The sequence below is a fragment of the Diceros bicornis genome, chromosome 38 (genome assembly GCF_020826845.1).
Source record: "Diceros bicornis minor isolate mBicDic1 chromosome 38, mDicBic1.mat.cur, whole genome shotgun sequence".
Lineage (NCBI taxonomy): Eukaryota > Metazoa > Chordata > Mammalia > Perissodactyla > Rhinocerotidae > Diceros > Diceros bicornis.
Window position 1 is genome coordinate 8902813 of NC_080777.1, and position 27688 is coordinate 8930500.

Genomic DNA, 27688 nt, shown 5'->3' on the forward strand with positions numbered 1-27688 from the left:
AGATTAAAAATAATACCATTGAGGAAAGCTAACATCAAATTGGGTCTAATCAAAGTTCAACAAGATCAATCTTATAAAAGATTTAATATATTTAATTTTCATTCTTATACTTAATGTGGTTATAAAACATTCATGAAGGGGCCGGCCTGGTGGCGCAGCGGTTAAGCGCGCGCGCTCCGCTTTGGCAGCCCGGGGTTCGCAGGATCGGGCCCCGGGCGCGCACCGATGCACCGCTTGTCAAGCCACGCTGTGGTGGCATCCCATATAAAGTAGAGGAAGATGGGCACGGATGTTAAATCAGGGCCAATCTTCTTCAGCAAAAAGAGGAGGATTGGCAAAGGATGTTAGCTCAGGGCTGATCTTCCTCACAAAAAAGAAAAAAAAATTCATGAAAATTGATCTATATGCTTACTAATACATGACGATTAATCTAAAAAACTTGACAACAACATACCTTTTACATATATCCTGCACTTTCAGTAAATCTGTCTGCCAACACCGGAAGCCTTTTGAGCATATTAAATTTACCATTTATTTTGATAATGAAGGTGGTTTAGTATTATAATCACAATAGCTAATATTTGTTAAGTAATAAATATTTATAAGTAATAAGTGTTTCACATACATTATCTTTACAACCACAAGAGTTTAATTTCTTAAATTTAATCTCTTGAATTTGAGATTAAATTTTGATCTTTTTAATCTCACTAAAAAGATGTAGGAATTATATTTTGAGAAGTTAGGTAATTTGAGAAAAGTCACGAAGTCAGGAAAAGGCAAAGTAGGAATGTGAATACAAGTCTGACTTTAAACCCATGTTCTGAGTTACTACAGTAAACTGTAATGCCTCTTCCTTATTTACATGGTATTATTGAGAAATCAGTCATTCCACATTAAGAAAATTTTTTAAGTGAAATTTATTTCTTTTAGCTTTGAAACTTTTATGTATGAAAACTCTATAAGAAAGTTTAATTTAGTCTTTTCTGGATAATTAAATTTTATTACAAAGAAGCATTTAGTATTCTTATTATAATTTAGTAATGCTTTCAGAAGCTGTTGATTTGAGTAACTAAACAGTTCCTAATCACTGTAATTTTAAATTTTGGAACCAGTTTTATTTTATTTTTAAATTTTTCTCTTCCTTGAAGACTGTTATTGTTTCTTCCCAATTGTCTCAGCTGTTTCCCTTTCCTATTTTGACTCCTGATATAATGTGTACCTAGAAACCTTAAAAATCAAATTTAAAAGCTGCAAATAAAATGGAATAAACAAGCTCTGAGTGATGACTTGTATACTACATGGGCTTTGTTACAGTTATTTGGCCACTTGAAGCATTTTTGTTCTAAATTATGCTTCCAAAAAGTTGAGGTTCTTAGAAATTTAATGTAGACACAGAAACTAAATGGATCATAGATGTAATTAAATAATCCAATTATCGAAGCATAAGAATAATATGTTCCAATTAAATTATTCTTTTTCAATTAAAAACAAGTGTCTTTTCATATTATCAATCCTTTCTTCACATACAAATGAAACATACCTTATTAGAGAGTCCAAGGATATTAAGTTCATGTACAGCTATGTTTTTTTTTTTTTTAACTACCATGTCCAGTATCTGCCAGGGCCAATGCCACATGCATTGTCTCATTTAATTTTCACAGCTATCTAAGGTAAGTACTATTATCTCCATTTCAAGGTCAAAGAAACTAAAACTCAGAGAGGTTAGGAACTTGCCCAAAATAACACAGTGAGCATATAAATAGAGATTGAAAGCTAAGTGAATCTGATTCCATTACGTAGGTACTTTCCTTTACATTAATGCTGCCTCCGAACAATGATCAAAAGACCATTTATCCTCATGGTAACAGTCTAGAGCAGAGATCAGCAAACTATGGCCAAGACCAGGTGCCTATTTTTGAAAATAAAGTTTTATTGGAACACAGCCACATCCATTTGCTAATGTATTGTCTATCGCTGCTCTTGCACTACAATGACAGAGTTGAGTAATTGCAACAAAGATCATATAGCTTGCAAAGCCTAAGATATTTATTATCTGGTCCTTTTCAGGAAAAGTTTGCTGACCTGTGGTCTAGAACAGTGGTTCTCAATCGTGCATCAGAATCACCTGGAGGGCTCAATAAAATACAGATTGCTGGGATCCACCCCCAGAGTTTCTGATTCAGAAGGTCTGGGGTGGAGATGAGGATATGTATTTCTAGTAAGTTCCAAGGGGATGCTGATGCTGCTTGCCTGGGGACTGTACTTTGAGAATCCCTGATCTAAAAGTAGGAAGAGATAATCCTGCTCGATCTTAGGTCACCTGTAAGAAATGAGGTCACAGGAGGCAGATTTTAGTTCTTATCACAGCTTATACCCTCTAGTCATGTGAGCTTGGACAAGATAAAATTTCTCTGAAGACGCTAATGGGTAAGAAGAAAATGGAAAGGAGAAGGAAATACAGAGATGATGAGACAGAAAATCAGGTACCAAGGAGTGAGAGAGTGAGAAGGATAGAATATTATAAAAGTACATTAGGATTTCTTTTAAAATCACAAACAACTGATAAACAGGAACATAAGAAGAGATTCAAAGTTCAGACAAATGTCTTATCTGTTTTCTGTTCTTTAAATAAGTGAAATGAAATGAGGTAAAACACTTTTTATAAGCATTTGCCATGAAACAATGATTGTAATTTGATATTAATTTAATAATGTCCAATTTTGACATAATATCTGAAATGAATGAAATAAAAATTAAGGTACAGTTTCAAATATTAATTTCTATATTACAAAAATGAGTCAAATAGAATAATACCTTTAGAATAATCTTCTGAATTGCAGTTTTAGAACTTTCATATTCCAAATTGTGCTGCGGTAATATCGTTTGCCAACCCAACTTTTCTCTTAGTCTAATAATATGTCTTATCACATCATCATCTTTTGGTTCTGGTTTAGAACATTAAAAAAAAAAAGATCCAATATAAGTGTGAATATGGGCATCACTTTAGGATAATGTATAATATTTCAATTATTTCTACAGAGAAAAAAATGTAAATGGTAACTTATGCTTAAAGTTTACACAAAGACTATAATTGGAGAAGAAAATATAGCTTAAAATTTAATTTTAACAGAAGCTGGAAAGAAGGAATAATATTTTTCCATTTAAGAAAGCAATCACAAAAGACCTAATTCCACAGTTACACAGGTGGTTAGCAAGAGAAGACACTGGAATGGGAGCCAGTTAGAAGGCTTTCCTAAATAAAGCCCTAAGCTGGAGTGGAGGCAGTAGGATCAGAAAAGAAGGGACGACTATGCGAGATGGAAATATTCTTCCTAAGGATACCCATCCGGTAGACGCCTTTCAGACCTTATCTTTCTTGATCTCTTAGCAGCCGATGCGTCTCTCCTTGAAACATTCTCGTTTCTTGGCTTTTGTTCACCATGCTCTATAGGTTGTCCTCTTAGCCCTTAACCTTCTTTTCTTGATAAAACAAATCATGGGAGGAGAAGCATACCAAAAGCCATGTTGGCAAAACCAACAATGCTACGAGGTTGTTTGAGATTTCTGGTCCTCCAGAAATCACAAACACCAGCTGATCAAAACAACTCCTTTCTTACGGATCAAACGAGACTTGAGCTATTATATAAAACAGTGTCAGGGCTAAGAGTAAGCTGCTCTTCAAATTTTGTGCCCTAGGCACTTCACTTGTGTCACCCTAGTCTGGGCCCTGTCAGTTGCTTAAACATGGAAATAAATTAAAAATACTTAATTGAAAAGAAAGCTACTTAATGTTAGGTATAAAAGAGAGAAGGGGAGGTACTGAAAACATTAATACAAGGAGATGGCACAAACTGTGTATGTCCATCCAAGAGGATAAGTAATATTACAGACTCAGATATAAAAATATAAACCTATAGAAATCAAAGTAGCATGGAGTTGGCATACAAAAGAAAAACAGATCAGTAGAATAGATTGGAGTCTAGAGATATGGCCATTTTAAAGGAAAATCTAGTAAGTGAAAAAGTATTTCAAATCAATAGAGGAATGACTGTTCATAAATTGTAATGGGAAAGTAGTTAGTCATTTAGAAAAACATGCATTTATATGCAAGCATAAATTATAGATATATTAGAGAAGTAAATGTGGAAAAGCAAATTATAGAAGTATTAGAAGAAAATATGGGAGAATATGTTTATAAACCTGAGGTAGCAAAGGCTTCCTGAAAAACAATCAAAGCAAGTTAAAAGGAAAATGATAATAAATTTGACTTCCACAAACTTAGCAACTTATACAGAAGGAAAGCCACCATAAACAAAGTTAAAATAGAATTAACAAATAGGGAGAAAATGTTTATAACCTATTTAAGAGGCTACGGATTAATAGACGAAAAATTTAAAGAATTCTTCCCAATCAATAAGAAATAAACATTTTGATAGAAAGATGAGCAATCAATTTACAGGAAAAGATAAATGGCCAGTAAACATATGAAAAAATGTTCAACCTCACTAGTAATCAGGGAATTACAAATTAAAATGACAATGAAAAAGCCGTTCTCACCCATCAGACTGGCAAAAAATTAAAAGTTGGAAAATATAAATATTGCGTGTGAGCCCCTGCATACACAAAATAAAGCCATATATTTTATGGATGTATTAGTTATCTATTGATGTGTAAGTAATTGTCCTAAAAATTAAAGGTTTAAAACAATAAATATTTATTATCTCACAGTTTCTACGTGTCAGGAATTCAGAAGGAGCTTAGCTAGGTGGTTCTGGTTCAGAGTTTGTCATGAGGTTGCAATCAAAATGTTGGCCAGGGCTGCAGTCATCTGAAGACTTGGCTGGGACTGAAGGATCACTTTCCAGGATAGCTCACTCACGTGGCTATTAGCAGGAGGCTTCATGTTTTCAATACACGGACCTCTCTGCAGGGCTGCTTAAGTGTCACGTGACAGCTGGCTTCCCCAGAGAGTGAGCCAAAGGAGAAAGCAGGAGAAGAGGCCCCGTGCATTTTATGATTTAACCTTAGAAGTCACACACCATCACTTCTACCATATTCTACTTGTTAGAATTGAGAACTATCACTTCCACTATATTATTTGCTAGAATTGAGTCACTAAGTCTGGCCCTCATTTAAAGGGAGAGGAATACGACTCCACCTTTTGAAGGAAGAAGTGCCAAAGAATATGTGGACAAATTTTTAAACTACCACAATGGGTAAGTACAAATGTAGAAAAAATATAAAACCATAAATGGAAAAGATAGTCACCAACTTCAACATAGCTGTTAGCTGACCCTAATGGTAACTGAGACAGGAGAACAGGGAAACGAAAAGGTGGGAGTGGCTCTAGCTGCACCTGTACCATTTTACTTTGGTATTTGTTTTCTATTGCTATATAACAAATTACCACAGACTTGGTGTAAGACAATACAAATTTATTATTTCACAATTGCCATGAGTCAGGAGTCTAGCTAGTTTTAGCTGGGTCCTCTGCTCAGGGTCTCAAAGGGCTGAAATCAAGATGTTGGCTGACTATGCCCTCATCGAGGCTCAGCTAAGGAAAGAACTGCCTCCAAGCTCCCGTAGGTTTTTGGCAGAATTCATTCCCTCGTGGCTGTGTGACTGAGGTTCCTATTTTCTTGCTAACTGTTGGCGAGGTACTGTTCTCAGCTACTAAGGTCTACTTTGGGTCCTTGCCATGAGGCTCTCTCCACAACATGGCAGTTTGCCCCTTCAGAAGCAGCAGGATGGCATCCACTACTGTTTCTAGTCCCTTTTAAAGGCTCATCTGATTAGGTCAGGCTTGCCCAGGATAATCTCCCTTTTGATTAACGTGAAGTCAACTGATTAGGGGCCTTAGTTACTTCTCAAAAATGCCAAATAAAATGACATAATCATAGGAATGGTATTCCGTCACATTCACAGGTTCTGCCTGCACGCAGGGGGCGGGGATTATACAAGGTGTGTACAACAGAGGGTGGGACTATTGGAGGATATTTTAGAATTCTACTCGCTATAGCTTCCTACAAACAAATGATAAAATATTAACATCTGGTAAATCCAGGTAGTGAGTACATGGATATTTGTTAAATCATATTCTCTACTTTTTATATTTGAAATTTATCATAATTTTTTAAAAATCTGTGAAAAAAACCCTAAATACTGAAGTCATTACCGGTCTATGTCTTCACGGGTTTGTGGAAGCTAAATGAAGGGAGCAAATTAAAGAAATTTAATCATTAAAGGATTAGATTGTTATCTAGCAGCCATTAAGCCTAAATTGTTACTCTTTCTTACACTGATACCAATTTCAAAACACTGCAGAGCAATGTGCCAAATTACTAAGAATTCTTAACGCATAGCAACAGTGATTGTATTTGTGCAATGAGATCCACTGTATTAGTTTTCTGAATGCATCACAAATTTAGTAGCTTAAAACAACACACATTTCTGTGGGTCAGCAGTCTGTATATGGCTTAGCTGGGTCCTCTGTTAGAGTTCTAAAGCCTGCAATCAAGTGTTAGGCGGGGGTTGGATTCTCATTTGGAGGCTCAGTGGGGAAAGGCTCTACTTCCAGGTTGTTGGCTGTAGAAGTCATAGCAGCTTGCTTCTTCAAAGCCGGCAGAGGAGAGGGAGATTCTAGAATGAGTTTGCTAGCAAGATGGAGTCTTACATAATGTACTATAATCACAGAAGTGACAGCCCATCACCTTCACCATGTTCTATTGTTTAGAAGCAGTGACAGGTCCTGCCCACACTCAAGGGGTGGGGATTAGATAACAGCATGAACACCTTCCCATCCATGCAGGTTGTGTGCTATCTGAGGCATTTATAACTTTGAGGATCTTCTTTTTTAAAATATGAAGCCCATGTAAGGGAGAGGCCCTGAAGTTTAAGCTTCAATAGCTTAATGATATTTCAGTGAAAAATAGAAAAGTTTCCGTTTTCCTATAAAACTTAAAATAGTAATACAAATAAGAATTTCTGGTATAGAGAAAGTACAAACTGGAAAATGTTAATGGAGGAAAAAAAATCTGTTTCAATGAATTATTTATTTAGGGATTTAAACTCTATGTCAGACAAAGACATAAAATTGTTAAATATAATGATACCATAAAGTTTTACTAAAAGGATAAAACAAAACCATACAACTTTATCTTATTTATAGTTCTATAACCATAATCTTCAGAGATTGTTCTTAATTAAGAGCATAGTCATTGAATAGTCTGTCAATTTTTTAATCGATTAATATTTAGGTTTTCAAAAAGATAAAACATTTTAACAATTTTTTAAGCAACCAAACACATAAAATTCAGTAAGACTGCTGCTTCTAAAATCAGCATTCATCATACGCACACAAAACCACAGAATAATTTGAAAAAGTGTAGTGTCTTCTAAACAAGCTGGGTTAATGATACCACATACCCGTTCTATCAAATGACACAAGCCTTTTCTTCCTCACTTTTGGACAAGCGTGAGTTTGATCCTTTTTTTCCTTTGGTTTCTCTTTCTTCTTATGGGGAACTGGTTCTGGAGCAAGTACATCCTGTTGAGTCCTACTTTCTGGAAGGTAATCTGAAAATACAACCATTATTAGCTGAATAACCAGCATGAGCTATAAATAATACCATGGTAATTCCACATACCAAGCAATATAGTTGATCATTACATCATTATAGCATTTACAGGTACAGGCTCTGAGTCAAATCGCCTTGGTTACAAGCTCAATTACAAGCTTTACCACTCACAGCTCTGTGATTTACTTTGTAAGTTACCTATCTGCCTTACTTTACTCACCTTTGAAATGAGGACTGTTATAGTAAGAACCTTGAAGAGTGTTACAAGGATTAAATTAGTTAATACTTTTAAAGCTTATAATAAGTGCTTACTCAGGAAAATGTTGGTGACTGATTTTATTGTTACAATTAATCTTTAAAATGTGAATCCTCATGTGGGGGAGAGGCTGGGGGATGAGAGAAAGAAAGGAAAGCAGGACTGTTCGGAAGACTGATCACAATGAGAAAATAGGAGCTTCCGTGGAAAGTTTGTGTGAAACAATTGTGAAAAGCGTCCTTCATCTTTAACGTCTATTCTAAGAGTTTCTCCCACCCCCTTGCCTTATTGAAAGCTGGTTATTTCCTAAAGACATCACTAACGTGCAACCCTCTCAAGTAGGGGTTGTTTATACTCCGATAACCCATATACCTCAAGACTGGAAAGTGGGCTTGCTCCCCATTTATCACTTTCAAAACATTACAACTTGCCCTCTTTAAAAAAAATCCTATGTCTCAGAAGCTCATGCCTTTTCATTATATTGTACTCTTCCAATCTTCACTGACATCCACCAATTGCCTAGTCACTCAATTAATCTGGAACCCTGGCTCCAGGAAGGACCTACTTTCTCCATATCAAATCTGCCATCATTCTGGAAGACTTTAGTGTTCCTGAATTCAGACCTGTCTGATACCATGTCCTCCTCCCCCACTTTCTAGCCGTCCTCTCATCTCTAGTCCACCTCAATCAACCACTCCCAAGATCACATCCTAGTGCCTGTCATCATTGGCCTCCATCCTTCCAGCTTGCTTAATATTCCCAACATCACCGTTTTTGGACCTCATTGGTACACCCAGTTCATTGTCCCATTACTTTCTTACAATCCGTCATCCTTCTATTTTTTTTCATCTTTCTCTTTATCCACCTGAGATTATGTTGTCTTTCAACATCACTCTTGCCAATATCCTAAACCCTATTTTTCTTTTGGTCTCACCTGTATGGCAAAACACCAGGCAGCCATGGATGAACCCAACTCTATGTGCTCTGTTTCTACATCCGCACAGCCCAGTGGTGTTAGAGAAAGGCCCACAAATGGCTGGAGTGGTAACCCCCCAAATGCACTTTAATTAACCACAAATGGACCCTGAACTCAAACCTGAAATCCTGTTTGTCTGGTTAACTTGCTCTTCTCTCTTTTCAATGGTTATCTCAGATTTTCTCCAGACTCCTCAAATACCCAAACCTTTACCTTCCAATCTCTGTTCTCCAGCTGATCTCAATGCCTACTTGCCAGGGAATATAACAGGCATCAGATGGAAATTCCTCCAACTTTACACTGCCAAATAAGCCAAGCAACCCACATCTGTACCCATCCTTCCCTCCTGCCCTCCTGACTTAATAAAGGAGGTGTCTGTTTCTCCTCCCATCCAAAACCAGTGCTTTCTGCCTTTTGTTTAGACCTCATCCCCTCATGCCTGCACTATTAATGATTCTTTTCTTCCCTTTCCATATCCAAGCAGCCTTAAATATCCAAGCACCTTAAATAAAACCTATTCCTAGACCACATCTCCCTCTAGTTAGCAAACTATATCTTGCCTTTCTTCATAGTCAAACTTCTCAAAAGAGTTGCATATAGTCACTATTCTATTTATTCATCTACCGTCTACTTCTTAATCCATTCCAGCCAGGTTTCGGAACTCCACTAAAACAGCACTCAAGTCAGGTCAGTAAATTCAATGGACATTTTCAGTCCTCGTTTTAGTGGGCTAATCAGTGTTATTTGATACTTTAGACCACTCCTTCCTTTTTTATTGAGATATAATTGGCAAATTACATTATATTAGTTTCAAGTGTACAACATAATGATTCGATTTTTGTGTATATTGTGAAATGATCACCACACATCCACTACCAAACAGAGTTAAAAATTTTTTTCTTGTTGTGAGGACTTTTAAGATTTACTCTCTTAGCAACTTTCAAATTTACAATACAGTATTACTAACAATCGTCACCATGCTGTACACTACCTCTCCATGACTTATTTATTTTATAACTGGAAGTTTGTACTTTTGGCTGCCTTCACCCATTTTGCCCATCTCCACCCCCCACCTCTGGCAACTATCAATCTGTTCTCTGTATCTGTGAGCTTGGCTTTTTTTTTAAGGTTTCACATAGAAGTGAGATCATACAATATTTGTCTTTCTCTGTCTGACTTATTTCACTTAGCATAATGCCCTCAAGGTCCATTCATGTTGTCACAAATGGCAAGATTTCCTTCTTTTTTATGGTTGAATAATATTACATTGTATATATTGTGTGTATATATATATATACACACGCACCACATTTTCTTTATCCATTTATCCATTGATGGACACTTAGCTTGTTTCCATGTCTTGTAAACAATGCTGCAATAAACACAAGGGTGTAATATATCTTTGAGTTAGAGTTTTTGTTTCCTTTGGATAAATATCAAGAAGTGGAATTGCTGGATCATATGACAGTTATATTTTTACTTTTATGAGGAACCTCTATATTATTTTCCATAGTGGCTGTACCAATTTACATTCCCACCAACAGTGCACAAGTGTTCTCTTTTCTCCACATCCTCACCAACACTTGTTATTTCTTCTCTTTTTGATAATAGCCATTCTAATGGGTATGAGATGATATCTCAGTGTGGTTTTGATATGCATTTCCCTAATGATTAGTGATGTTGAGCATCTTTTCATGTACCTGTTGACCATCTGTATGTCTTCTGTGGAAAAATGTCTATTCAGATCCTCTCCCCATTTTTTACTCAAATTGTTTTGTTTTCTGCTATTGAGTTGTATGCATTCTTTATATATTTTGGATATTAACCCCTTACTAGATATATGATTTTCAAATCATATTTGCAAAATATGATTCATTTTTTTCAGAGAACATTTCTTATTTGTTTGTTTTGTTTTTTGTTTGTGCTCCTTTTCTTTTATTGTGAAATTTTTGTTGTACATTATTGTTTATCAGTCACCATATAAGTGCATCCCTCCACCCCTTGTGCCCATCCCCACCCCCCAGCCCCTGGTAACCACCAACAGTTCTATCTGTCCTTGTGTTGGTTCATCGTCCACATATAAGTGAAATCATGCACTGTTTGTCTGTCTCCTTCTGGCTTATTTCACTTAACATGATACCCTCCAGGTCCATCCATGTTGTTGCAAATGGGACGATTTTGTCTTTTTTTATGGCTGAGTAGTAGTCCATGGTATATGTATACCACATCTTCTTTATCCAATCATCAGTCGAGGGACACTTGGATTGCTTCCATGTCGTGGCTATAGTGAATAAAGCTGCGATGAACATAGGAGTGCATAAGCCTCTTTGGATTGTTGATTTCGGGTTTGTGGGATAGCTGGATCATAAGGTATTTCTATTTTTAATTTTTTGAGGAATATGATTCATTTTTTGGTAGGTTGCTTTTTCATTTTGCTGATGGTTTCCTTTGCTGTGCAGAAGCATTTTATTTTTGCTTTTGTTGCCTTTGCTTTTGGTGTCAAATCCAAAAAATCATCACCAAGACCGATGTCAAGGAGATTTCCACTTATGTTTTCTTCTAGAAGTTTTATAGTCTTAGGATCAAGTCTTTAATCCATTTTGCATTAATTTTTGTGTATGGTTTAAAGTAGTGGTCCAGTTTTCCCAACACTATTTATTGCAGAGATTGTCCTTTTACCATTGTATATTCTCAGCTCCTTTATTGTAAATTAATTGGCTATCTATGCACGGGTTTATTTTGGGGCCTTCCAGTCTGTTCCATTGATTTATGTGTCTGTTTTTATGCCAATATCACACTGTTTTCATTACTATAGCTTTGTAATATAGTTTAAATCAGGAAGCATGATGCCTCCAGCTTTGTTCTTCTTTCTCAAAATTACTTTGGCTATTTGGGGTTTATTGTGGTTCCATAAAAATTTTAGGATTGTTTGTTTGTTCTATTTCTCCAAAATATGTCATTGGAATTTTGATAGAGACTGCATGGAATCTGTAGGTTGCTTTGGGTAGTATGGACATTTTAACAATATTAATTCTTCCAATCCATGAACACGGAATATCTTTCCATTTATTTGTATCTTCTTCAATTTCTTTCATTAATGTCTCGTATTTTTCAGTGTACAGGTATTTCACCTCCTTGGTTAAATTTATCCTAGGTACTTTATTATTTTTTTTTTGATGAATTTATAAGGAGATTGTTTTCTTAATTTCTTTCTGCTAGTTCATTATTAGTGAATAGAAGCACAACAGATTATTGTATATCTTTATTTTGTATCCTGCAACTTTACCGAATATGTTTATTAGTTATAACAGTTTTTTAGTGGAGTCTTTAAGGCTTTCTTATATAATATCATATGTCGTCTGCAACTAGTGACAGTTTTACTTCTTCCTTTCCAATTTGGATGAGTTTTATTTCTTCTTCTTGCCTAATTGCTCTGACTAGGACTTCTAATACTATGTTGAATAAAAGTAGTGAGAGAGGACATCTTTGTCTTGTTCCTGATGAGTATGATGTTAGCTGTGGGCTTGCCATAAATGGCCTTTATTATATTGAGGTACTTTCCCTCCATACCCATTTTGTTGAGTGTTTTTATCATGAATGGATGTTGAATTTTGTCAAATGCTTTTTCTGCATCTATTGATATGATCACATGATTTTTATCCTTCATTTGGTTAATGTGGGTTGTGACATTGATTTGTGGATGTTGAACCATCTTTGCATCCCTGGCATAAAGTCCACTTGATCATGGTGTGTGATCCTTTTAATGTATTGTTGAATTTGGTTTGCAAATATTTTGTTGAGGATTTTTGCATCTATGTTCATCAGAGATATTCGCCTGTAATTTTCTTTTCTTGTGGCATCCTTGTCTGGTTTTAGTATCAGGGTAATGCTGGCCTTGTAAGATGAGTTTGGAAGTGTTCCCTTCTCTTCATTTTTTAGAAGAATTTGAGAAGGATTGGTATTAGTTCTTCTCTGAATCTTTGGTAGAATTCACAGTGAAGTTGTCTCGTCCTGGACTTTTGTTTGTTGGGAGGTTTTTGATTATCAATTCAAATCCTTACTAGTAATTGGTCTGTTCAGATTTTCTATTTATTCATGATTCAGTCTTGGTAGGTTGTATGCTTCTAGAAATTTATCCATTTCTTCTAGGTTGTCCAATTTATTGGCATATAATTATTCATAGTAGTCTCTTATGATCCTTTGTATTTCTGTGCTATCGGTTATAAAGTCTTCTCTTTCATTTCTGATTTTATTTATTTGAGTCCTCTTTCTTTTTTTCTTAGTGAGTCTAGCTTAAGGTTTGTCAATTTTGTTCATCTTTTCAAAGAACCATCTCTTAGTTTCACTGATATTTTCGATTGTCTTTTTAGTCCCTATTTCATTGATTTCTGCTTTGATCTTTGTTATAGCTTTCCTTATACTAACTTTGGGCTTTGTTTTTCTAGTTCTTTGAGGTTTAAAGTTAGGTTGTTTATTTGAGATCTTTCTTTTTTCTTGAGGTAGGCATTTACCATGATGAGCTTCTCTCTTAGAATTGCTTTTGCTACATCCCATAAGTTTTGTTATGCTGTATTTCCATTTTCACTTGTCTCAAGGTATTTTTTATTTCTCTTTTGATATCTTCTTTGACTGTTGGCTGTACACTGGCGTGTTGTTTAATCTCCATATATTTGTGAATTTTCCAGTTTTCTTCTTGTAATTGATTTCCAGTTTCATACCACTGTGGTCAGAAAAGATCCTCAATATGATTTCAAACTTCTTAAATTTATTAAGAATTGTTTTGTGGCCTAACATATGGTCTATCCTGGAGAACATCCCATGTGGATTTGAGAAAAATGTGCATTCTGTTGCTTTTGAATGGGATGTTCTGTATGTGTCCGTTAAGTACATTTGGTCTAATGTGTCATTTAAGGCAAATGTTTCTGTCTGGATGATCTATCCATTGATGAATGTAGGGTATTAAAGTCCCCTACTTTATTGTATTGTTATCTATTTCTCTTTTTAGGTCTGTTAATATTTGCTTTATATATTTAGGCACTCCTATGCTGGGTACATAAATATTTACAAATGTTATATACTCTTATTGGATTGACCCCTTCATCATTATATAACGACCTTGTCTCTTATTACAGTCTTTGTCTTAAAGTTCATTTTGTCTGAGATAAGTATAGCTACCCCAGCTTTCTTTTGGTTTCCATTTGCATGGAATATCTTTTTCCACCCCTTCATTTCAGTCTCTGTGTGTCTTTACAACTGAAGTGAGTCTCTTGTAGGCAGCATATAGATGGGTCTTGTTTTTTTTATCCATTTGGCCACTCTATGTCTTTTGATTGGAGAATTTAGTGCATTTACATTTAAAGTAATTATTGATAGGTATGGAGTTATTGCCATTTTGTTAATTGATTTCTAGCTGTTTCATAAGTCCTTTCTTCCTTTCTTCTTCTGTTGGTCTCTTCTTTTGTGATTGAATGATTTTCTGTAGTGGTATGCTTAGATTCCTTTATCTTTTGTGTATCTACTATAGGTTTTTGCTTTGCAGTTACCATGAGGCTTACGTAAAATAACATATTTACAACAATCTGTTTAAGTTGATAGCAACTTAAGTTTGAATGCATTCTAAAGCTCTACATTTTTATTCCTCCCCAATGTTTTATGTTTTTGATGTCACAACGTACATCTTTTTATCCTGTATATATATTAACAAATTATTATAAAGTTCTTTTTGCTACTTTTGTCTTCTAATCTTCATACTGGCTTATAAGTGATTAACACACCTCCTTTACAACGTTAGATTATTCTGAAAGACTGAGGGTACATTTCAGTCTGCTGTCTCTGCTCTGTGCCCTGGGGGAGGGTAGCCCATTGAGCACTGTTTCTGCATTTGTAACAGCGCAGTGGAATCCGAAAGTGCAAGTTCTACTGGCCACCAGAGCCAGTTGATCAAGGGGTGTCTCCTGGTCAGCAGCCGCCAGACTAGTGCACAAGTTCCCACCTGGGAGATTCCGGTGACCTGGAGCAAGGTAGAGGGAGAGCACAAAGATGGCGCCCACTGGCATCTGTCCCCAGAGAGCACCTCAGTAGGACCGCAGAAGTGCACCAATCAAGAAGTCTGCCCTTCAGGCCAAAGCTCCAAGACAAGCAAATATGCCTCTCTCACAGAAAAACTGGGGATGTGTTTCAGTCTGCTATCTCTGCGCTGTGCCCTGTGTCCAGAATGGTAGCCAGACAAGAAGCATCTCTCCATATCTTACAGTCCTACACAGCCACAGCACAAGCCTTGCTGGCCACTAGAACCAGGCAATCAGGGGCATCCCCTGGGTGGCATCCACATAAACCAGGACACCAGATATAAAAACTGGGCACCAGATGCGTATACAAGCTTCCCTCCAGGAGAACCCAGCACTCTGGAGCATGGCAGAGGAGGAGCATGAAGAGAGCACCTGCCCTCCCAGGTCTCTTGAGAGGATTACAGTCAGCCCATAGATGTGTGTTTAATTAGAATTCTGCCCCTCAGGCTGCAGCTATGAAGACAAACTAATAGGCCTCTTTCACAGAAAGACCAAGTGCCTCAGTCTGTTGTCTCTCTGCTGTGTCTGGGTGTGGCAGCCAATTAAGAACTTTCTCCACTCGTTACAGTACTATGGACCTGAGAGCATAAGCCCTTCTGGCCACCAGATCCAGGCTGTCTAGAGGTGTCCTGACAAACCTGGGGTGCCAGATGAGTGTACAAGCTCCTTTCTGGGAGATACTGGTGACCTGGAGCAAGGCAGAGGGAGAACACAAAGAAGGCACCCACCGGCCTCCGTCTTTAGAGTATTTCAGTAGGCCCCTAGAAGTGTGTTAAATTAGATGCCAACTCCTCAGGCTGGTGCTTTAAGACAAGCAAATAAGCCTCTTTCACAGAAAGTCTGGGCACTTTTCATTCGGCTGCCTCTGTGCTGGGCCCTGGGTTGGGTGAGTCCGCATGTGTGAGCCCTTTAACAACTGTTTCTCGGCTCTCTATAGCATTGTGGGTCTCGTGGACACAAGCGCCACTGGCTTTCAAAGCTAGATGTTTTGGGAGCTCATCTCTCAGGTGCAGGTTGGGGTTCAAACTTTTTGCTCCTCAGGGAGAAGCTCAGGGTTGTGACTTCCCTCCCAATTGTGGGTCACTGCGCTGGGGGTGGGGTTTATGGTGAGATTGTGTCTCAGCCTCTCCTACCCATTTTGATGTGAGTTTTTTCTCATTTGCCCAATGTGTAGAGTTGCTCAGCTAGTTTTTGGGTTTTTTTTCCAGAGGAAATTGTTCCGTATGTAGCTGTAGACTTGGTGTGTGCATCGGATGAGATAAGTTCAGGATCCTCCTAGGTCACCATCTTGAACTCAAACCCGCTCCTTCCTTTTTGATACAATCTTTTCCCTTGGCTTCTATGACACCACACACTCATTCTCTTCCTCGTCATTCGATTTAGCCTACCTTTCTGTCCAATCCCACGTCTCCATTGCAGCCGTCCTCCTTTACCTGGCTCATAATTGCTACAGTTTCTTGGCCCTGTTTCACTCTCACTTTCTACATGCCCCTTAGGCAATCTCACCTATGGCATGGGTTAAGTTTCTACCCACATGATTACTCCCAAATATATCATCTCGGCCCTGACTTCTCTGAGCTCCAGACACACATATTCAACTGCTTCCTTGACATCTCCATGGAATGTACCAAAGGTACTCCAAATACATCTTGTCCAAAATTGAACTCATGATCCCTCCCCCAGGCCCCACAAATCCCGACCCTTTTTCAAGTCTTCTTATCTTAGTGAATGGCACCACTATTCATTATACTATACCAACCAGAAAGCTAGGAATCATCTTTGGCACCTCCCTCTGTCTCACCAATCCAGCACCATAACTGATAATTCTACCTTCAGAATATCTAAAGCCTCTTAACTGGTCTCCCTGTTTCAATTCTTGTTCCTCTACAATCTATTCTTCAATCTTCAGCCAGTGTTGCCTTTTCAAAACAGAAATCTGATCATGTTAACTCCTTGTTTAAAATCTTTCCATGGCTCTTATCTTTATCATATAATGCCAACATCCTTGACATGGCCAACAACCCCTTGCTTTGCCTGGCCCTTGTATTCCTATCCAGCCTTATATTTCTGCCCTCTCTCTACTGAGGAAAGTGCAAAAGGGTCAGAGTATTCCTTCTACTTTTCACTTTGCTGGAAAGGAAGCTTAGCTATAAGGCCCAGGCACTCCCTCTGTTTTAATCTCTCAGATAAAAACGTTCTTGTCCAATGAAGGCCAGAAGTTCTGGAGCTCAGGCCCTTTTGGGAAATCAAACAGACCCATCTTCAGGCAGAGGCTGAAGGCAATTGCAGGTATTACCAAAATGTTTTGGATGTGTATTTAATATGGAACATAGGAGGAAATATATCCTTATTAAAAATAATCAAACTATGGTCTAGTCCAGAGAGGATAAGAAACACTAATTTCAGCAGAACCTAAAACACTTGAGAAACAACAACATTTAAAGGGTAGACAGAGGAATAAAAAGCCATGACAGACATTGAAAAAGAGAAGCTAGAAAAGTAGAAAGAAAGCCAGGAGAGTAGTTTTCCTTAAAAGTCAAGGGAAAAGAGGAAATAAGTGGTCAAATAATATAATGTTGCAGAATAGTCCAGTAAAAGAAAGATGATTTTATTTATAAATTAATTCTTTTTATAAGGAATTAGCCATACAGAGGTGTTTGGTGACCTTTATAGGAAAGAGTCTTATCAGTAGAACGAAAGAGGCAGAATCCAGGCTGAGTGAACTAGAAGTAAGGAAGTGGAGGTAGGAAGCCGAGGCGTGATCATATAGTGGTAACTGTGAGAAGGGAATACAGGACTAAAGATGTTTCTGAGTTGTTTTGTTTTGATTAAGATGGGTAAGCCTTAAGCCTGTAGCATGTTTATGCACTGACAGAAAAGAGCCAGTAGAAAGGAAGATGAGAGAGAAGATATGGACAGACCCCAAGTTCCTGAGGACAGGCAGAAGAGGAGCTCCAGAACCGAGGTGGTGGGATTCACCTTAAGGGACAGAAGACACAGTTACTCCCTGAGACAAGTACTGCAGATGGGGCTGGGGAGCTGGAAGTGAGAGGTTTCCATTTGATTACCTCTATTTTTAATTTTTATTTTTTATAAAGTAGGAGGCATAATTAAGTAAGAGAGACTTACAGTTAAATTGTGACAGTTTAAACAGATGTTATGAGTAATGGGAGGGAAAGCTAAAAGGAGACATAAAATGACACCAAGCAGCACTGAGCACCCCCAATGATGCTGGAGCCCATAAATTAGGAAAAAGAACCAATGGATGTGATTGCATAAGTTTTCTGCAGAAAGGCTTACCAACCCAAGGGTTAAAGCAGAGACAACTGACAATTACATTGATGACAGTTGAAGTTTTGCCAATCCAGGTGCAGAGGAAAGAAATGGGGAAATGGAGTTGAAACTGATAATGTTAGTGCTGCTTAAATAGCTATGGTAGATATGTAGTCACAGGTTAGCATAAGTTAGCATAAGAGAAGCCATCTTGTAGAAGAGAACAATATTGGAGCTATAAATAACCTGATCCACAAGGCACCCCTTTGTTGAGTGTGCAATGCTTTAGTTTGCACGTAGCCTGGATAAGTCCGCACCTGCTTGTGAGCAATATGCACGCTCTGCTGCTTTCTCAGCCTTAGCTTACACATAGACCTCCTTATTGTGACAAGACAGTAACTTTTCATTCTTTAAGTTTTCCCAGGAATGTAGTGACCTTCAGAAAGGAGCCCCTATGCTGGTATCCATCGCCGGTGACAAGAAAAAGGGATGATCAGCGTCTCAAGGACCACCAGATGGTCACATTCTGACCACCCCCCTTTCAGCCCATTTGCCCTATTTAACTGCTTCAAAAGTTTGTAGTTTTAAGATGGTTCTTTATAGACACTAGGCCGCCATCTTCCCCCTTGCTAGCAAGCTGAGGTCAAAAAAGACCCTTTCTCTCCTACCACCTGGCCTCTGGACTGTTGGCTTGTCTTTGCAGTGAATAGAGGACCCCTATTTGGTGATGACAATAACAGAGTGGCTGATCCAGGAAGAAGTGAAGACAAGAATGGAGACCAAAGAGTAACCTTTATAAAAGTGAGGATACAAAAGAGCTGGACAAAAAAGGAAGTTGTAGTTAAAAATTGTTTTAAATATTGGAAATGGTAGAATTTGGGACAGGGAGAAGGAAGGAAGACTTAAAAAATGGAAGTATGTGGAGGAGTAATCAGGACCCTGGTAGACAAGAGCAACAGAGGAGGCCACAACACAGCCAGGAGGCACTGGGGACTCAGAATGTCGACCTGATTTTAGAGTCTTTACTTCACAAAAAATGTGATACCTGTGAAAGAGTGATGTGAAATGTTAAGTTGCTGTAGAAATGTCAGATTTTCTGGGTGGTGACAGTCACATCACTGTTGTTTATTTTTATCATTGTGATCAGTATTTAGATTACGTTCCCTTTAAAAGATCAGCTTTGTATAAGAAGATATTGCTGATTGCTATGACTAATGAAATTAGTAAAGTACCAAACCTTGTATGTTGAAAGTAGACTCTAGTAATTCAATATATTTCACTCGTTTTCTTGATTTAATGCTATGAAAACCTTCCACCTCCATAAAAGAAAACATAAATCAACATGCCTGGATAGTAATCTTCATAAATATCCTCCGTTTTTTCTGACTTCAAGGATACAGACAATGTTCTAAATGTTTTATATTTCAGTGTTTCCTTTTCTGCTGTTTTAGCTGGTTGATTCTCTGATGGTGTGAGATCTTTGCATTTTTGCTTTTCATATTTTAAAAGTCTGCTATGACAAAGAAAATAAGATGCTATGGTTAACATTCTCTATAACAAAGTTTAAGTCTTTATTTCGTACTTTATAATACAATATAATATCTATCCTTTCAAGCAATTTTTGATAAGCACTTTGAAAAGCATATCCAAAACATAGTCTAGTTAAATGCTAAATAGGTCTAACTGATGTTACCATTGAAATTTTAAAGCTAGAAGAGACTTAAGAATCCTCATCTAATTTTAAAAGATGAAGAAACGTTACCCAATTAAGTTAGTGGCAGAGTGAGGTTGGAATACGGTTTTCTGAAATTTTATACTTGTATATTACCCTGCCTTATAAAACCACCAACAACAACAACTCACATCAGGATTAAAACCAAAATCTTTTCACAACACATTAGCCAACTGTCTGCTTCGTAAATGTTGGAAAAACCTTTTCATAAAAACAGAATCCAAAATCAGTGCCTACTATCGACTTATGCCATAGACTATGTTTTTACAAGCAGAGGAAATTCAGGGTTCTGTAAATCCTTACATATACTTCTCAGTGGAAAAATATCCATTGGTACATAAAATAAAAATACTTAATCACATGAATAAGGTAACACTTCTCTGCAAAGACAAATAAAGCACAACTTCTTTGAACTTGTTTATGGACAGCTTTATTAGGTATTCCTAATACCTAATATTAGCACTTCGAGTTAATTTGTGAGAATTTTGTGAGTCTCATTTGGTTTATCAACACCTTGAACAGTTTCCTCTTCACTGAAATGTCTATCCACATCCTTTGTTTTGTTTTGTTTTTTTGTACTGAATTGTTTACCATTATCTTAACAATGTTTAGGAATTCTTTCCATATTTTGGATAGTAATCTTTTGTCATCTTTTTATGTGTTGAAAATAGCTTCTGTTTTGGACCTATCTTTTCACTTTCTTGATGAAGTCTTGATAAACAGAACTCAACTTTAATCTAATTTATCTTTCTTTACCTATATAGCTGGTATTGTTTAAGAAATCTTTTCTTGGGCCGGCCCCGTGGCTTAGCGGTTAAGTGCACGCGCTCCGCTACTGGCGGCCCTGGTTCGGATCCCGTGCGCGCACCAACGCACCGCTTCTCCAGCCATGCTGAGGCCGCGTCCCACATACAGCAACTAGAAGGATGTGCAACTGTGACATACAACTATCTACTGGGGCTTTGGGGGAAAAAAAGGAGGAGGATTGGCAATAGATGTTAGCTCAGAGCCGGTCTTCCTCAGCAAAAAAAGAGGAGGATTAGCATGGATGTTAGCTCAGGGCTGATCTTCCTCACAAAAAAAAAAAGAAGAAGAAGAAATTTTTTCTTAGTCCAAGGTGATGACAAAATTCTCTTATATTTTTTCCTTTAAAGTTTGCCTTTCACAAGGCTTATAATTTATTTGTAAATTCTTAAACCCTTGAGTTTTGGGTATGGTGTGAGGGGCAGATTCAATTTCTCCCCCCTCCACATAAGGTTATGCAATTGTCGCAACACCAATATTGAAGACCCCCATCCTTTCCCTCACTGACCTGTAACAGCAAGTCTGTCATCACTCACAATGTAGAGAATTCTCTCTCCCTGGTTCTTCACTTTTATTTGTCTATCCTTGTTTCTATATCACACTGCTTTAATTACTATAGTTTTGATAGCTGTAGATTAAGACCCCCAAATTGTCTTTCTTGATGAGTGCTTACATATTCTTGGCCCATTGCTTTTCTACATAAATTTTGTTGTGTTCTCAATTAAATTTTCTAATTTTCTCCATAAAAGTCAAACATATCATTTTAAATATAATTTTTTCTAGGTACCTTATTTTTCATGACTATTACAAATGGTAGCTATGATTTAATTACATTTTCAATCTATTGTTGGACTACAGAAATGCAAGTCACTTACAAAGACTGATTTTACTCCAGCAGCCTTGCTGAATTCACTTATTAATTATAAAACTTTGTAAATTCTTTTGTACTTTCTTTGCAATCACATCATCTGTGAATGATTTCAGTTTATTTCTCCTTTTTCAAAACTTAGAGCTTTCATTTCTTTTTGTCTTTTTTTTTTCTTCTTTTTTGTGTTATTGCCCTAGGACCTAGAATAGGATGTCAAATAGAAGTGGCAATAACAAGCATTCTTGTCACTTTTCTGAATTTGAAAGGAATGCTTTTAACACTTGACCGTTAAATATGATATTTGCTTTAGGTTTTTGGTAAATGTTCTTAATCAAGTAGTTTGCTAAGTGTTTTTATAATTAGGAGATATTGAATTCTATCAAATGCTTTTCTCCCTTTAATCTAGTAACGGTAATTGATAGATTTTCTAATGTTGAACTAATCTTGCATTTGATTTTGATGTATCTTCCATTTTTATACACTGCTGTAATTTGTAGGCTAATATTTTCAGGGCGATCTTTTGCTTCTAAGGTCGTGAAAGAAACTGACTTGGAAAGTTGTATAAACAACCCTCATAAATTAAGTTAGGGACTATTTTCTCTTTTTCTATTCTGTAGAAGAAGTTGTATAAGATTGGAATTATCTGTTTCTTGAATTTTTGTTGGAACTCATAAATCTGTTAGAAACTCAGAAACTCTGTAAATTTGTCTGGGCCTGCTGTGTGTGGTCTGTAGGGGGAAGAGTGGCAGTTAGGGGGTTGGTAGTGATTCATAACTACTAATTCAACAATTTTAGTGGTTAAGACAGTTCATCATGTCTATTTCTTGTTGAGTCTATTTTGTTTACATTTTTCTTAAAATTTTTATGTTTCTAACTTCTTGCCATGAAATAATTTTCTCTTATCTTTTTCATTGCAGATCTCTCTGTACTTATCTGCCTTTTCTGATCTAATATTGGTCACAGGGCCATTGGCTGGGACTACTCCACAGTGCACCGTTCACACTATGGTCTCCTTGGATTTGTGTTTCTGGAGGCAACATGTAAAGAGAACATGTTGTGAATGGTGCTTCCTGGAGTTGTGCAATGTCACAACCCTATTTGTCTATTTGTGACTTCTTTCTTGATTGATTTTGTCAAAGCTTCGTCAGTTTTATTGACAACTATTGCTTTTGCTGTTTTCTCTATTTTGTCTTTCATTTCTATTTTGTTAATATCTGATCATGTTTATCTCCTTCCTTCAACTTTCTTTGGGATTATTCTGTTCAGTTTTTCCCCCCCTTACTTCTTGGATTGTTAACTCATCAATTTTTCAGCCTTTCTTGTTTTTTCTTATAAGTTTTTATGACTATAAATTTCTCTCTAAACACTGAGTTAGCTATGTCACACAATTTTTATATGTTGACATAAACATAGTTAATGCAGTAGTTTAAGCCCCTTCCTTCTTCCCTCCTTTCTTCCTTCCTTCCTTTCTTTCTTTCACTATATTCAGTTCTAAGTTTTGAAAATTTTTTAAAATGAGTTTTATGGTCTAACAAGATGAAGTACTGTAATTGTTCCATATGACCTAGAAAAGAATGTGTAACCATCTTTTTACTTTTCATCTATTGGTACCTTTTTGCCTTTCAAGATGTTTCCACACATGCATTTTATTGTTTTATTCAGTTTGATATTTAAAAAAAGAAAAAGGTTTAGTTCATTTGCATTTATTGTGATTACAGACATTTTGGGGATTTATTTCTGTCATCTTCTTTTGTTTTCTATGTATCCCTTATCTTTTCTCTCCTACTTTCTATCTCTATCTTTTCATTTTTCTTTCTGGAAAATTTCTTCAACTTTATCTTTCAACTATTCTCTCAATCTTCATTTCTGCTATTATATATTTAATTTCCAAAAGCATTTTCTCCAAATGTTCCATATTTTTTTGTTCTCTAAACATTAACTGTTTCTTCTGTCACCTCTCTGATCATCTATTGATAGGTTTGTGGTGGTGGTTGTTGAACTTTTCCTCTTCCTGCATTGTATTTCCTCCAAGCCTCTTTGATTTGTTTGGGTTTCTATTACACTATAAACTTTCCTCAAATAATCATGGGTTATCTGCTTATATTTAAGAATCGCCACTAAAATAGCAATGAGACAGCGCTTCATGCGCTAGTGGAGTTCGTCAACTGGTAGATTTCACTATAGGATAATCTGGGGCTTTGCTGAGGTGTTCCTAACTGTCATCATCTGTAGATCTTTCCTTTTGGCTGGCCAGTTTCCCGGAGAATAATTTTCTGAGCTTTTGGCTGTGAGCTTTCTCAAAGTCAAGCAGAGGAAGAAGACCAATGATCCCTTTGATTTGAGTACAGTAATCTACTCTCAGCTGTGCTTGGTATCCCCACAGCCTGGATCATTTCTGTTGGAATGCAGGAAGAAACAGTGTCTTGGCTGCGAGAGACGAGGAAGGGGATCGGGGTTCTAACCGCTTCTTATACAAACTTTCAGCTTACTGATTTCAGTCTCAGCAGCACTGCCACTTTCAGCGGCATCTACTGTCCCGAATTCCTGAATTTTGGGGGGTGGGGGAAGTAAGTGTAGGAGGGGGATGATGGGGGGATGAATCGGCCGGCTTCTGGGTTTCACCCACTGCCGTCTTAGGTTGACACTTTCTGCTTTGCAAAATAATCACTTGCCCTTCTGTTTGCAAGCTTCCAAAATTTCACTGGTATCTCCCACTTGCTTTTGTTTCATCTCTCATTCTCTTGTGGGTTTATTCTTTTTTGATCTCTTTATCATTTTATCATCTTTATCATCACTATCACTTTAGTGGAATTTTAGGAAGGAGAGAAGTAAAAGCATGGGTTCGATCCATCATGTTTACATAGAGGTCAATAATATTTTCAAGCATTTTCTCACCTCCATTATTTTTTTCCTGAGGGGATACTGATCCATGCAGAGGAATGTGATAAAGAAAAATAGCACATGAATCCCTTTTCTCCATCTGCTCTGAGCTGCCATTTTCTATCCATAATCCATACCTGGAACTAACCACCTTTTGCCTTCCTGGGATTTCTCAGTTGTTGGTTAATTTCTCACACCCATCAACTTCTTTCTCATTTTTTTTGGAATATCCAAGATTGGTCTGGAGGAAGGAGCCAGCAGCCAGTTAATTTGCCTGTCTTGTCGGGAACCACTCCCTAAGAAACTAAGGTTTTCTAAATTCTAGAACCCTCATCCAATCCTCATATGGAACTTTATGTTTTTCACTGTCAGAATGGCTTACCATTAGCCATATATTGTTGAAATTTTAATTTTATTATATCTCATTTTACCTTGGTTTTGTGTTGCTTTTCTCTTTGTTCGTGTCTTGATTTACTGTGGTCAAATCGATGGGTATATATGTCTCCATATTTTTTTTTTCCTGAACAAAACTATGAAGTAATGGGCTGTAAAAAATACATTCACATTATTTTTTTAAATATAAAAGATGATTTCACAGCTATGACTATTGGTACCCAAAACTGCATATATATTTCCCAACATCTCACTAAGCTTAATTTAATATCCCGATTACCTTCAAGTGTTTCTTATATATAGTGTAATTTCTAGACCCTTCACTATGTTACTTATCCTTCTCAGGGCAGTCTCTATATTGTCTAACTTCCTCTCTCAGGCAATTTTTTACTTCTCACATTGATGGGTTTATGTACATATAATTTTAACTTACCTGAAATTCCATACTAAAGATAATGGTATGTTTTAAAATCATCTCCTCAGGGAAAATTATCAAGAAGAACTTAAGGAAGTCAACAGAACTGGTAGCCTGAGCGGTTGAACTCCTTTCCCCATTCACTAGGTACTAAAAGGCCACATTCATATACTCCCAGCATTCCTCAGATAGCACAGAACAAAAGGGAGCGTGTTTTGAAATATGTAAAAGAGACGGTCTCCTTTTTCTAAGATTTCTAAAATCTAACAAGATACAGAGAGCCTCCAAATAAAGATGTGATATGCTGCATGGAAGAAGTATCCTCCAATTAAAGAATTTAAGCCAAGATGCCAGCCTATAATCAGTGTAGGATAGAAAAAGCTCTCGCTGGCAAGTCAATAAGCTTCAGACAAATCAAATAAGACAGACCGAAATAGGCCAGGGGCAAGAGTAGTTCTTAGTGCAATAGAAATGATAGAAATCTCTATACCAGATATGAAGCTCACAACTACAATATCAATGTAGGATGGTCTACCTAGTGATGAGACTCAGTGTCCAGAATCAATCAGGACCCAATACCAGGAATGGCCACAGAAGGATCATTCACTGCAGCCAAAAACTGAAGGATACAACTTTAGGGCCCAGCCTTGAGATAAGATGAAGAAACAGATCATAAGGGAGATTCCCACTAGATTCGAAAGCATGCCTGAATCAAATCCATTCTGGACTTGCAATAGCATAGAGATCAGCAGAATTTTTCTGAAAAAAGGCCAAAGAGTAAATATTTTGGGCTTACGGGCCAGAAGGCAAAATCGAAGATGTTACATAGGTATTCATATAACAAAAGAAAAAACAAATTTCTACAAATGTTTTATTGATGAAATTCAATATATGATAATAATTGAGTATATATTTTTTTAATATAGGACTATTAATGAGAAAAACAGAATTCTTTTGAGAGGGAAAATATGTCATTTAATTGGGATTCAAAGTTCGTGTTACCTATCATCAAATTGGCTGTGATTGTTCCTTTGTAAAAACCATTCTCAGCTTGTGGACCATAAAGAAACAGGTGGCAGGCTGGATTTGACCGACAGCGCATCATTTGCCAGCCCCTACAATAGAGTATATGTTAATGCCAAATCTGCTTTAACTTTGGAGTGGCTCATATTTTCCTGCTACCATCATTACCATCAAACATCAATCGACATAAGAAAAGTTGTGCAATATCACTATTAATCAAACAGTGTAAAAAATCAAAAGTTATTCTTTTTTCCTATCAGACAAGTGAAAAATATCAAATTAATCTCACACTTCTCCACAGCAACATTCAAATGCCAGAACATTTCCTCAGAGAAAAAAGAGTGGCTTAAGAATTTTATACAGAGCCAAGTTTTCATGTAAGTATAAAGATAACAAACATTTCAAACATGCAAAGTTCAGGAAAGATATCACCCATGAGCCCTTCCTGTAAAAAGTACACAATAATAAATCCCATTAATACAGAGAAGAAGACAAAAAACATGGTAATAAAGAAAATAATAGTAAGAGCATTAAAGTCATTTAAATACAGAATTAAGTCAAAACAACTATGAGACTTATGATTACAGAACAGAACCTTGATAGTACAGAAATAATAGCACAAGTACTAGAACATATCAAGATGGAGAGAAGAGAAGGTAAATGGAATGTAAGGAGCATAAGTGCTATGATTTCCTCATCTTTCAGATACAGAGGTCAGCAGACACTATTTAAAGCTGATAAATAAAATAACAGAAATTTAACTATATTATTAAAAAGTATAAAGATACCCATAAAAAGAACTAAATATAATATAAACAATGAAAATTTGGGAGTATGAGGCATCAGATAAAATGTAAATGCATGAATTGGGTTCTAATTTCTTCATTTCGCAATATGGAGTCCATAGATGCTATCGAAAATGCATAGATTGCAAAATAAAGGTTGAAATATAACGTGTTGTTATAAGTCTAGAACTACTAAAATAAGGCATGAACCTTCCAAAGTATCCGAAGTGAAACATAACTACATGTTTACACAAAAGAGGGATTTAAAACATCAAAAAAAAGTTGAAATAAAGTATAGCTATGGTTGACTTTAGTAGGTTGCCTATGCAGCACTCATTCCCTTCTTTCCCAAACATTACCCTAATTTTTATTCAGGTAGATCTGAATACATTATCAAGAAAAAAAGGAACAGAAGTGGAAAAAATGACAGACAAGTTAAATAGTATAGAGGACAGAATGATAAATCTGACATAAAACAAACCAGGAGTCTGGAATAAGAGAGAAAATGGGAAATATAACAACTGAGAGTTTTCCAGACACCAATCTGTAGTTTCATAGACTCCAACAAATTCTAAGCAGGATGAACATATATATATAAGTGTACACGGGCAAGTGTACACACATATACACATACATCT

General features: G+C 36.7%; 1 protein-coding gene across 1 annotated transcript in view; it reads right to left on the reverse strand.

Annotated features, from left to right (window-relative positions):
• The window catches only part of DNAH14 (dynein axonemal heavy chain 14), a 344464-nt gene extending 319522 nt beyond the window's left edge, over positions 1 to 24942 (reverse strand). Inside the window, exons 1-4 of the mRNA XM_058533894.1 lie at positions 24866 to 24942; positions 19523 to 19660; positions 7426 to 7577; positions 2815 to 2945 (exon numbers count right to left, since the gene is read on the reverse strand). Coding sequence (XP_058389877.1) covers positions 2815 to 2945; positions 7426 to 7577; positions 19523 to 19660; positions 24866 to 24942 — 498 coding nt within the window. The remainder of the gene's footprint in view (positions 1 to 2814; positions 2946 to 7425; positions 7578 to 19522; positions 19661 to 24865) is intronic.
• Between the last annotated feature and the right edge of the window lie 2746 nt (positions 24943 to 27688).